The sequence below is a fragment of the Barbus barbus genome, assembly GCF_936440315.1.
Source record: "Barbus barbus genome assembly, chromosome: 7".
Classification (NCBI taxonomy): Eukaryota; Metazoa; Chordata; class Actinopteri; order Cypriniformes; family Cyprinidae; genus Barbus; species Barbus barbus.
The window spans coordinates 3,667,992-3,680,531 of record NC_136735.1 but is presented as its reverse complement, the minus strand read 5'-3'; the positions used below and the strand labels follow the sequence as shown (position 1 = coordinate 3,680,531).

The window sequence follows — 12,540 nt, the reverse complement described above, 5'->3', positions numbered from 1 at the left end:
TATATATATATATATATATATATTAAATATTGGGTTGGTATTCATTAACCATATTATTGCATTACATTTATTAAAATGGGTTAATTAAAAATGAATGTAAACTGCTTTTTTTATGAATGCCATAGTAATATTTAATCATGTATAAATGAAGAGTTCCGATGCAAAAGCCATCTATGCAAAAAGTGCTGTCTGAAATCTTATAAAATGAGCATTTTATCAGGCTCAGATATTTCACTTTAATTGCATAGAAACGGACCTGCAGTAGCCTATGCATTGCCATTAGAGTAAAATTACTGAACCTGATAAAGATGCCCATTTTAGATGAGAATTTCAGACGGCACTCAGAGAGACTTTTGCATTATTTTATATCTATTTTTATCTAGCTGTTGGAGTGGGACTGAATCAATCTTGTGCTCGTGGCGCTATGTTCGGTGTGCGGCGCATGCGCGGTGAGGTTCGTGTCCCGCGAGGCGCGTGCAGCCGTAATAACAGCGCGCGACTCAGCAGCATCTGATAGCAGTGTTTATAGAGCCCAGAATAACCGCAGCCGCCTCCAGACACACGCCTGGAGTCACACACCCTATAAGAGAGCCATATGCTGCATGAAGCTATCAAATACTGAATATACAGCCTACCGTACTGTATTGGGACTTGAAGATGCTTCACATACAACCACAGCACCACTAAATGGGGTTGCAAACTTACGTTTTAGACTTAAATAGGACTTAATCAACATAAACACAATGCTGTTCAAAAGGTTGGGATCAGTAAGATTTTTTTTTTTTTTTTTTTTTTTTTTAATGGGGTCTCTTATTATGCTCACCAAGGCTGGTCAAAAATACAGAAAAAATAAACAGGAACATTGTTAAAGGTTAAAAAGCTTTTATTGAAAATAAAAATCTTTTCTAATCCATTTAGCACATCTACTGAATAAAGTATTAATTTCTTTAAAAAGAAAGAAAGAAAGAAAGAAAGAAAGAAAGAAAGAAAGAAAGAAAAAGTATCCTGAAAAAAAAATATCACAGGTCCCAAAATATATGAAGCAGCACAACTGTTTCCAACATTAAGGATAAATCAGCATATTAGACTGATTTCTGATGGATCATGTGACACTGAAGACTGGAGTAATGATGCTGAAAATGCAGCTTTGATCACAGAAATAAATGACATTTTAAAGCACATTGAAATAGAAAACGTATTTTAAATTCCAATAATATTTCACAAAATTACTTTTTCTTTTGTAGTTTTATCAAATAAATGTAGGCTTGATACGCATAAAAACTTCTTTTAAAACATTAAAAATCTTACTGATCCCAAACTTTTGAGCAGCAGTGTGAGTGTGTCGGTGCTTGCTGCTGTAGGATGGTTATCGCGGGGGCGTGGCTTAGAGGTGTGTGGAGTGTTGTGGGCGGGGCTTGGGTTCGTATGAGGGAGAAGTTACTGCGGGACTCTCTCTCAGTGTCTGGGGTTCAGACTCACGCGCGATCATGCTCTTGATCCCGGATCTGTCTGCTCTTGATCCGCTCCTGTTGTTTCTGATGTGATCCAGAGCGGCGGTGGAGTGAGATTTTCTACAGACTGGAAGAGATTGTTGGGGGTTTTGAGGATGTTTTTATTCCTTCTGTTATCAGCTCTGGTCCTGTGTGGATGTACACAATATTCCAGCGACCAGTGCAACTGGAGAGGAAGGTGAGCCTTGCATTTCAATCATTATAAAGGTCTTCAAATAAAACCCTGTCGTTATTCTGTCCGGAGAAAATACGTACAAAACTAATTGCACATTAAAAACTATTGGTTTTTGGATAGTTTGCATGATTGCATTGCATACAAAACAAGCTGAATATTTTATGAAATATCCTATTGATCATTGTCAGTTCATATTGCATGTTTGTAGCTATAAGGAAAACTTCTGTAGCCTATACATTTTAGGCTATAGGCCTATTTATTTATTAATCTATTATTAATATTTTTTTGGCCATGCAAAGACTTGCAATAACTGTTAAGTGTAAGATGCAATGGGTTTAAATTATGAAATCCTGTGAGAGCTAGGTGATGGGGAAGGTCCGGGCATGCCCTTAGAGGACATGTTATTACATTTTACCTGAAGACACTGATTCGCGAACCGATCGTCCTTATGAACCACTTCTTAATGCTGCCGCCGGGACGATTCGGATTCGTGAAGGTTTGTTCGTAAATTATTACTCCAGTGGAGTACAACTTTGTTTAAGAGTGAAAAGTTGAACATGTATGAATCATTAGATCGCATCTGAGTCAATATACTTTTGTCACTACAAGAAAATAATACGGGAAACTATTCACGAATTCCAAAAATGATCTGTTCGAAAGAATCGGTTCACTAAAATGAATTCGCTACAGCTGAAAACCCGCACGCTTTCATTTGTATCTTATGCGCCCACATTGATGTTCGTATCCATCTCTCTCTCTCTCTCTCTCTCTCTCTCTCTCTCTCTCTCTCTCTCTCATTGACTGACTGTGTTTTGTCTGTTCTCTGGTTTAGTAGCTGACTCGCACTTTTCCTTTTAACTACTTCATTTAACTCTTTGAAGCAGCCCGCGCAGAATCTGGCCTCTATTACGCGCCGCAAGCTTAATTAACTCCAGAAAATGATTTAATAACGTTAATTAAAAGCAAGCCGGATGAAATGGGGGGAATTTCGGGGTCATGATTGTGAAACTCGGCTCTTTTGCTCTGAGGACATTTGGCACTGATTTGAGCAGAAACCAAACCCCGTCTGTTTAATTATAACACCCCAGCTGGAGTCCACCCACCATACTCATCCTCATGAACACCCAGTCCTTCAATATTTGGTGGAAATGCGGGAATATGGTCAATCTGTATTTTGGAATCAACCAGTTAGTTTTTAAATGCATGAGATTGGGCAAACTCAACTGGGAAGGTGAATGGGGTTTTCAATGCTGCTTTTTTTCAGAAGGAGGTCATATTTTTTCATGCTGTACACCTGAAGAGTGTAAATCTCAAAGCCTCTGCACACCCATCAGCTGCAATCCAGCCGAAATAGACACAAACGCTGTAATCATCCCAAAATAAGCCAAACCTCAACCACTTGAAAGCGCTGTGGCGGGGAAAATGAAAACATCACATCTGGATGACAGCTTGTGCCATATATCTGCATGTAACCCTTCTCATATACGATAAGCTTCTTGACTTCAGGTTGAGCTGGTATCTCACACGTTTGACATCTGATCTGTCCTGATGTTGCTCTTGGAGATGAGGAGCAGGTCACGCTCATCCTGAAGGTCACGGGATCAAAGCCATGGACATCACAATTGGTCAAGCTCTCAGATTTCTGTGCCATTTGAAAAAAAACACAACAACAACAACAAAAAAAAGCAATTCATGCACTTTGGCTTGAACTAAAATAATACCAATAATAAATGTTGTAAAAAGGAATACAAATGACAAAAGCCTATAACAAAATTAGTAAAACTAAAAATATGAAGATAATTCAAAATATGAATAAATACTATAAGTAGATAGGCCTAGATAGTAGATATAGTAGATGCAATACTTGAATAACATTGGAAAGTTGTCACTGCGTGGCATTCTTTAATGGTTTTATTTTGTGGGAGAAAAAAAAAATATATATATATACACTTTTTGTCTGTATTGCTAAAATTGTGCATATAGATACAATAATGAAAATAAATGTATTTCTTTCAAGTGGTATTTTAGTGTTTTTTTTTCTTTTCAGTATTTAATATTTTAATATTATTTATATATATATATATATATATATATATATATATATATATTCTTAATATTTTAAATTAGCTTATTTTTTCAGTTCTATTTTAAGTTTGTGCTTTTTCATTTTTATTATTGTTTTCAAAATATTTATTTTTCTTTTTTTATATATGTTAATTCAGAAAAAATGTGGTAAACATCTGATTTTATTTTTACTTTTTGCATTAAACATTTTGAATCTGTTTATTAACAATGGCTGTGATTCTGATTGCCTTGACTGGGGAAAAAAAAATATATATATATATATATATTTCAGGTATTTCAAAGCAAATGCATAATTTACAAGATAAATAATGAATACCGTGTAAGATTTTCAGTTCTCCTGGAGCCTGTGTGAAGTTCAGCTGATACTGAAACGCTGGGATTCTCCAGGAGGATGTCCACCAGGGTTTGTGACAGTATGTCTCCTTCGTGCAGCGAGCGTTGAGGAATGATCAGCTCTGTTTGTGATCTCTGTCTGTCTGCAGCGGGCTGATGCACGAGTCTCATGCGCGGGACGTGGAGCAGGTGTACCTGCGCTGCGCCGAAGGCTCTCTGGAGTGGCTCTATCCCACAGGAGCCGTCATCGTCAACCTGAGGCCCAACCTGCCGGCGGCAGAGGGTCCCCTGCACGCCTGCATCAAGCCGCGGCCGGACTCGTGCGGGGCCAGGCTGTATGTGGAGCGGGCCGGGGCGCTGCGGCTGCTGCTGACGGAGCAGGACCAGGCAGCCGGACGTGTGCGCTGCTTCAGTCTGCAGGAGGGGGTGCTGTTTGTGGAGGCCTCGGCCCGCCGGGACATCAGCCGGAGAATCACTGCCTTTCATTACCAGTTGACCTCCACACACACGCCTGGAGACCTGCCCCACTCACATACAGGTATACTGACTCAATTCAGACTTTACCTCCATATTTATACACTTGCCCCGATATGCCTTTAAAACATCTTTTTAATATCGGATCTCTGGCAACCTTCAAGCAACAACTGAAAACTCATCTCTTTCGGCAGTACTTGACTTCATCCTAAACTCAAAAAAAAAAAAAAAAAAAACTTTCCCTCTATCTTTCTCTCCACCTACTAGCTTGTACTTATTTGAACAATGACTGAGACTTGGTGTTACGAGCACTTCCTCTGTCTGACTGCCTCTTCAAGATTAATCGCTTTTTGTATTCCCCAATTGTAAGTCGCTTTGGATAAAAGCGTCTGCCAAATGACTAAATGTAAATGTAAATGTAATATTTTACTTCATTTTTTTTCCACACTCAAAAGAATCATAATCCCATTGTTGTCAAATACATCCAATATTAGAAGTAAAATATAATAAGAATAATCAGGCATGATTATTACACTTTTTCATTAAATTTATGTAGAACATGTTACATAATTTAACAATACACAAAATTATAATTGTTTAAAATATATATAATATGTTATTTATATACACCAATTTAACAATGCACAATATTATTTTTTTAAATCCAGAATACTACTACTACTACTACTAATAATAATAATAATTACATGTTTTTTATACAAAATAAAAACATGTAAAATGCTATCCAGGGACATCTTGACAATGATATTTTAATATTAAATGCATACTATAATGTGTTAATAAATATATATATATGTGACCCTGCAGCACAAAAGCAGTCTTAAGTCGCTGGGGTAGCAATAGCCAAAAATACATTGCATGGGTCAAAATTATTGATTTTTATTTTATGCCAAAAATCATTAGGATATAAAGATCATGTTCCATGAAGATATTTTGTACATTTTCTACAGTAAATATATTAAAACGTAATTTTTGCTTTAAAGATGATTTGTGTTTTTGCACCCTCAGATTCCAGATTTTCAAAAAGTTGTATCTGTCAAATCTTGCCCTATCCTAACAAACATTACATCTATGGAAAGCTTATTTATTCAAATTATATATATATATATATATATATATATATATATATAATTTGATTTTGTTTTTATATTTTCATTTATATATATTTTTTTAAACATTATTTCACTCTTTTCTACTTTATTGTTATTGTTAAGTTATATTTCGGTTAGTTGTCAATGCAACATTTCAAATTTTTGTTAATTTTTTGTAGGTTTGGATCTAATATTTTATATTCAACATTTATAAGATGAAAATTTTGGTCAAATATTTTTTTTTCTAATATATTTTTACCTTATTTTAAATAACAAAAGAGGATTTTCAATAGTTGTTGTGCATTGTTTTTGTTGTTTTTTTTTAATTAGGATGCAAATGAATAATCAGTTCTGCATCGATTCACTGATTGAAACATGAGAAGAAAAAGAACTGAATCTCTATGTGTGTGTTTTGCATCTGAAGTTTAAATAGTCTAATATTCCTGATACAAGAAACTGGTGATCATCATAATATTTACATTGTTATTGAATTTTATATAATACTAATTTAAAAAAAAAAACAGTATTGAATATATTGTAAATATTCACCACATTACCCAGCTCTAGCGTGTACAGGAATATGTGCGAAAGAGTTGTGCTGGGGGTCGAATAGCAACACTGTCAAATGGCCGTCATTCACATGAAAGACTGCTTTAGAGAGGCTGTAAAACGTCTGACCCTGTAAAACCTAAACCATCCGCCCCGCCGCTCCCCCAGATCCGTGTTCAGCCTGACATAAGAAAATAAACAGTCTAATCAGGAGGTCCGCCGGGGTCAACCGGCCTGTAGAGCTGTCAATCACAGTCTGGTCTGATGCTCACCCAGGTCCACTCTCATTGGTTAGTTTGATATGATTCATCCTTCGTTTCTTCCACATAGCTACCAGAATGCCTTTTTCTTTTGTTTCCCTTCCCCCTCTCTTTTCCCTTCTTTTTCTCCCCGCTCCATTCCCAGAGGCTTTAGATTCATAAACATGTAAGTCTTGAGGTGTCCCGAACTCCTCACCTGTTAGTCTCACTCACGCTCACACTTGGACAGGCTTCTGATGGGTCTACAGAGAGAAAAGTGTGTGTGTGTGTGTGTGTGTTAGTGAAAGGAGGTTTTTTAGGAATGTCCGAACTGTTCTCTTGTAAGCAATGAAAGTGGATCCTGATTTATACAAGCTCAAGCTCCAAAAAAAGTACCATAACAGTCATCCATATGGCTAAAATCCCATTTTTTGTCAGATTTCCAGTCAATAAATTTGATTCTGTTCATCATAGAGCTATCAAACTGTGATTTGTTGGTTCAACTGACCCTTTAACTGAAGTCTGCGGCGCTCATAAGACAGCTGTTTCAGTCATTTATGGTTCCCAGAAAGTTCTGAGAATGTTAGGTTTTGACATTTAAAGTTTATAAATACAAATCTAATACATAACCATTACGGAAAATTACTTTACATCTGTAGATATAAAACCTTTAAAAAACAATTAAGGAACTTCAAAATAAGCAATAGGGAAAGTTCTGTTTAAAAAAAAATAATAATAATAAATATATATATTTTTATATATATATATAACCTTTAAGGAACCTAAAAATAACTATTATGGAACATAAAAAATAACTATTAGGGAATATTCTGTTAATTTTTTATTCTGTTATATTCTGTTAAATTAATTTTAAGTTGTCTTAAATAAAAACAAATCTTACTGAAACATAGGAAATGTATTTTCTAAATACGATTAAGCACAATTGTTTTTGAAGAACCTAAGCAAATGCTAACATCAGGGGACCTGTGTGTTTGGTGATTGTTATGTAATGTTGTAGTTGAGCTCTTCGGTCTCACTCGGGCTGTGTGTTTGTCAGCAGCTCTGTCTCAACAGCTGATCTGAGGTCTGAGCTCTCATAGTAAAATATCAGCGCTGGTCTGGAGGCTTCAGCTGTGTGCGATCAGTAAAACGAGACGGACGCGTCCCTTCCCCCTTCACAATCTCAGCTCCGCATGTTAATGAGCCGTTAGCCGCGGGTGGACGGTGATCAACGTCGTTAAAGAGCAGTTTAGAGCGCTTTGAGTCGGGATCTGTATGTAAGTGTGAGTCTGAATGTGCTTTTATGGGTTAAATCAGGTGAGAAATCACATTTACATTGAATCGGTGCACAGGGCGAGTCTGGAGATCAATGCTTTACATTTACATTTTACCCAATTTGTCAGTCTAAACTGAATTTGATCTCGACTTTTTTCTTGCAATTTAATGAGTTTATTCTCAACATTTTATTTTGACTTTTTTTTATCGAAATTTAACAACTTTTTTCTCGTGATTTAATGAGTTTATTCTCAATATTTTATTTAAACTTTTTTTATCGAAATTTAACCCTTTTTTCTCGTAATTTAATTTTTTTTTTCTCGTAATTTAACGAGTTTATTCTCAACATTTTATTTCAACTTTTTTTTATCGAAATTTAACAACTTTTTTCTCGTGATTTAATGGGTTTATTCTCAACATTTTATTTTGACTTTATCGAAATTTAACACCCTTTTTTTCTCGTAATTTAATTTTTTTTTTCTCGTAATTTAACGAGTTTATTCTCAACATTTTATTTCAACTTTTTTTATCGAAATTTAACAACTTTTTTCTCGTGATTTAATGAGTTTATTCTCAACATTTTATTTCAACTTTTTTTATCGAAATTTAACAACTTTTTGCTCGTGATTTAACGAGTTTATTCTCAATATTTTATTTAGACTTTATCGAAATTTAACACGTTTTTTTCTCGTAATTTAATAACTTTTTTATCGTAATTTAACGAGTTTATTCTCAATTTTCTCAACTCTTGAAATTTAACGATTTTTTCCTCAATTTAATAACTTTTTTTCTCATAATTTAATTCTCAACATTTTATTTAGACTTTTTTCCTCACAATTTAATGTTTTTTTTGTCGAAACATAACGACTTTATTCTCAAAATTTTATGAGTTTAATCTCAACATTTTATTTTAATTTTTAATTTTTTTTATTATTGTTTGGCCCTAATCCTCTTCCGTATAAAAAATAACCATTAAGGAATGTTCTATAAATGTTTTTTAACGTTGTGAATATAAAACCTATTCTGAGAATTGTTATAATAAATGTCATAATGTTAGATTTTGGTTCACGGGATATACATATTTACGATGTCATTGTCACTGAACATTGCGAGTAACACAGACAACAATTACAATAGTAAAAACTGTTAAAATATTGAAAGGCTAAACAGCACAAATATGCAACCTTTAAAAGTATTAGGCACTGGAGGAGCTCTAATATCATTGGGTGGATTTTTGGGTAGACTTCTCAAATATTATGTGCAAATCAACCATAAAAGCCTTCTTTAAATGTACAGGTGTTTATTTAACGTGCTGTAATGTGGTTTAATCTCAGTCAGATGCCGGGTTTGGCGGCAGGGAAGGCAGATAATGATGATAATATCTGAACGGGGTCAGAGAGCAAAGGTCAGAGATCACAGGACTCAGACACAGCTGGAGTGTGATGGGTGTGACGCAGCACAGACCCGACGCGTCTGAGGAGGAAATGTGTCTCCATTTCCCTGCGTTCATGTGTGTGTGTGTGTGTGCGCCACAGCTGCAGTCTCAGACTCATGTAACGTGTGTGTGTGTGTGTGTTTTAGCTGCCTGCAGACCCTGTGCTGATGAGGAGCTATTGATGGCGATCTGCACCAGTGACTTTGGTAAGATAAACCTGATTCTAACTGCTCTAAACTAGTTTAGATTTTAATTGCAATTTTAAGACACTTTGTCGCGGCACATTTCAGACTTGAATTTGGGAAAATAAGTTAATTAAAAAGAAAATGGTTCATGCATGTCTTGCCTGTTATTTGCGTTATATAAGCTCCAGCACGATTCCGATGTTAAAACTTGTGTGTTTTATTCTGTAAATCGTGGTAAGCTCTGTCGCTGCTCTCTGTCTCTCAGCGGTGCGCGGCAGTATTCATCATGTGGAGGAGGAGGAGGAGGAGGATGAAGACCAGGCGTCAGTGGTGGTGTTGTTGAGTCACGTGTATCGTCAGAAGAGCCGTGTGTTCGTGTCCGGCGGAGGAGTGCGCGGACACGGCCGGTGGACGGGTCGTGTGAAGATGCCGCGCCGCTGCGGCCCACGGGCGGGACAGGGCGAGTTCCTCTTCATGGGAGCCGTGCGGTTCGGGGAAGCGTGGCTGGGATGTGCTCCGCTTTATAAAGACTTCATCAGACTGTACCGCGCGGCTCTGGACGCGGGAACAAACCCCTGCCACATAGACACAGACTGAGAGATGCACTCAACAACCTCTGCCGAACTTAACAGACTCAATCTCATGAAAACATTGGGGTTTTTGATTCATGCCTTGGTCCAAGGTCGCATTTTATCCCAAAATCAAAAGGAAGAAATAAGATATTACATTTAGGATACTTAAAATACAGATTTTATAGCCAGGTTTTTAAATAATTTGAATAATAATTAAATACATTGCCCCTCCAAAATTCTCATTACTGCATTTCACCCAGAGGCTTTTCAAAATTATTATTATTATTTATAATTAATAATTTTCAGTTGTAATTTTCTTTAGATTTATTACTGATTTAATTTTACATTAATACAGTTAATCAACAAATTAAATTGAAGTTCAGTACTGTAAATACTGCAATTATGTATAAATATTTCACTTATTTCAATATTTAATTTACTTTAACATTACTGAAATAATAATAATAATTATTATTATTATTAGTTGTTATTATAAATAATATTATAATATTATTTGTAAATAAGTTGGTCCAAAATTGTCAGAATATTAGAATTATAATATGACAAAAAAGTAGTAACATAGTATATATAGTGAAATAGACTCTATTTGAATTTATATATATATATATATATATATATTATTTTTTTATTATATATTTTTATTATATATATATATATATATATATATATATATTTGTTTTTTTATATATATATATATATATATATATATATATATATATATATTATTATTATATATTTTTTTAAGTGGGTATTTTAAATTGTCCTGAGAATAATGTCACGATTTGTCTTTGTAGATTCATCACTAAAACATCCAGGTGTTTAAAATTTTCCAAAAAAGGTACTTTTTATTAAAATCACTGGACTATAAAAAGCTTAACAAGACCTTTCGGTGTCTATCCAAACACCTTCCTGTTTTTACAACTGATGAAGGTGTTTGGAGAGACACCGAAACGTCTTAAGCTTTTTATATATTAATGTCACAATTTTCTTTTAATTTTTTTTTTTTTTGATGCACAACATTTCTTCTTTATTTGTGTTGATTTTGGGGAGAAATGAGGCCCGGGTGTGTTTTGGCAGGTTTTTCAGATGGAATACCCAGTGCTTCCAGATGGACGGATCTCAGTCATCAGTCCTCCCTGAAGGCTCTGATGTTGGTTACAGACAGAAGTTGTGTTTGCTGGTTTCTGTCTGTTGTTGTTGCCTGATTCCATACGTCTTTAAGCCATGCAGAGAAAGTGTGTCGTAACACTCGGATCCGTGAGATGAGCTCTTGCCTGCACTTGTGTGCTGCTGCGAGACGATGAACGCTGCTTTTGTTTAAAGCTTTGTTTAGAGTTATTGAGCGGTCAATTCTTCTGACTGACATCTGGACTGTGTTCATGTGTTCACGAGTGAGTTTGAGTGTATTGTGTGTGCGTTTATGCTGTTTGTTTCTGTTCCTTGGACTCAGAACGAGTCTGGAATAAAATACTCCTAATGGAAACCTCATGGTGTCATTTTCTGTGTTTGTGTTGCTGGGTGTTTTCTGTACAAACTGCCCAACTGTGGAGAAAATTGTGAAATTTTCATATCATGTGAACGCAAGCGATTTCAGCTACACAAGTCTGATGTCACTGCTCAAAGTACGTTACTTGAATGCTGTAACAGGATTTTAATTAAACGGTCTGTATTCAATTCAATTTTGATTGGTTTAATCAATTCTCCAGATTAACTTTGATATATAGCTTGCTATAATGGTAACACATCTCATTCCACCGAATGGGTGCCATTTGCTTCCAAAACTCTTAAAAAAATCATTTCTATCTTTTTTTTTTTTAAAAAGACAATGTAGTAATACACATATTTAACTATTCAAAATCTGTATCAGTCCATCTCAGGCAACTTTTTTTTTTTTACACAATTTTTAAGTGGAAGATTTTTCTCAGTCCTGTTACCAAAACTGTCTTTTAAAAAAGCATGTTTAAAATTATTTCAACAAATTCCTTTTATTTTAAAAAAATGGTTGGTTTCATGGTCAAAAAAAATTATTTTTATTATAAAAAGTCACTACACAAGGTGTATTTTTCTAAAGTACACAAACCCATTTTTTTTTCATTTTAAAGGCGACTCAAACCTCAAGCTTATCAATTTTCTATGATGCAATTTATTAAACAATAGGATAAATTATGGACCAAACTTTGTACTAATGTAATGGATACTCCTTCCTGTTACTCATTTCATTCCCGTTACTTATTAGTTTTTTTTCTTTAAAAAACAAAGTGAAACCACTTTTTTTTTTTTTTTTTTTTTTATATTATATAATATTTTTTTTTTTTATAAATGTCTGCCAGGGCATTGAAAATGGGTCATGGATGGATGTTCCAGGGTAACAATGGAGTGGCTCAAGAAGAAGCACATTAAAGTCCTGGAGTGGCCTAGAAAATCTGTGGAGGGAGCTGAAGGTTCGAGTTGCCAAACGTCAGCCTCGAAACCTTAATGACTTGGAGAGGATCTGCAAAGAGGACTGAGACAAAATCCCTCCTGAGATGTGAACAAACCTGGTGACCAACTACAAGAAACGTCTGACCTCTGTGA

The 12,540-nt window shown here is 35.1% G+C and overlaps 1 protein-coding gene across 1 annotated transcript; it reads left to right on the top strand.

Moving 5' to 3' along the window:
• The first annotated feature begins 1,407 nt into the window (after positions 1-1,407).
• LOC306873001 (meteorin-like protein) lies at positions 1,408-10,070 on the top strand. The gene is made up of 4 exons (XM_079421990.1): positions 1,408-1,689; positions 4,254-4,642; positions 9,335-9,394; positions 9,639-10,070. The coding sequence occupies exons 1-4, from the start codon at positions 1,607-1,609 to the stop codon at positions 9,968-9,970; spliced, it is 864 nt and encodes a 287-aa protein (XP_079278116.1). The 5' UTR covers positions 1,408-1,606; the 3' UTR covers positions 9,971-10,070.
• The last annotated feature ends 2,470 nt before the right edge of the window (positions 10,071-12,540 follow it).

What these genes read in the sequence shown, in the direction of transcription:
- LOC306873001 (XM_079421990.1), top strand. Translation starts at nt 1,607, where the DNA reads ATGTTTTTATTCCTTCTGTTATCAGCTCTGGTCCTGTGTGGATGTACA. An exon ending in CAGTGCAACTGGAGAGGAAG is followed by an intron (nt 1,690 to 4,253) that starts GTGAGCCTTGCA and finishes GTCTGTCTGCAG; the next exon opens with CGGGCTGATGCACGAGTCTC. An exon ending in GATCTGCACCAGTGACTTTG is followed by an intron (nt 9,395 to 9,638) that starts GTAAGATAAACC and finishes TCTGTCTCTCAG; the next exon opens with CGGTGCGCGGCAGTATTCAT.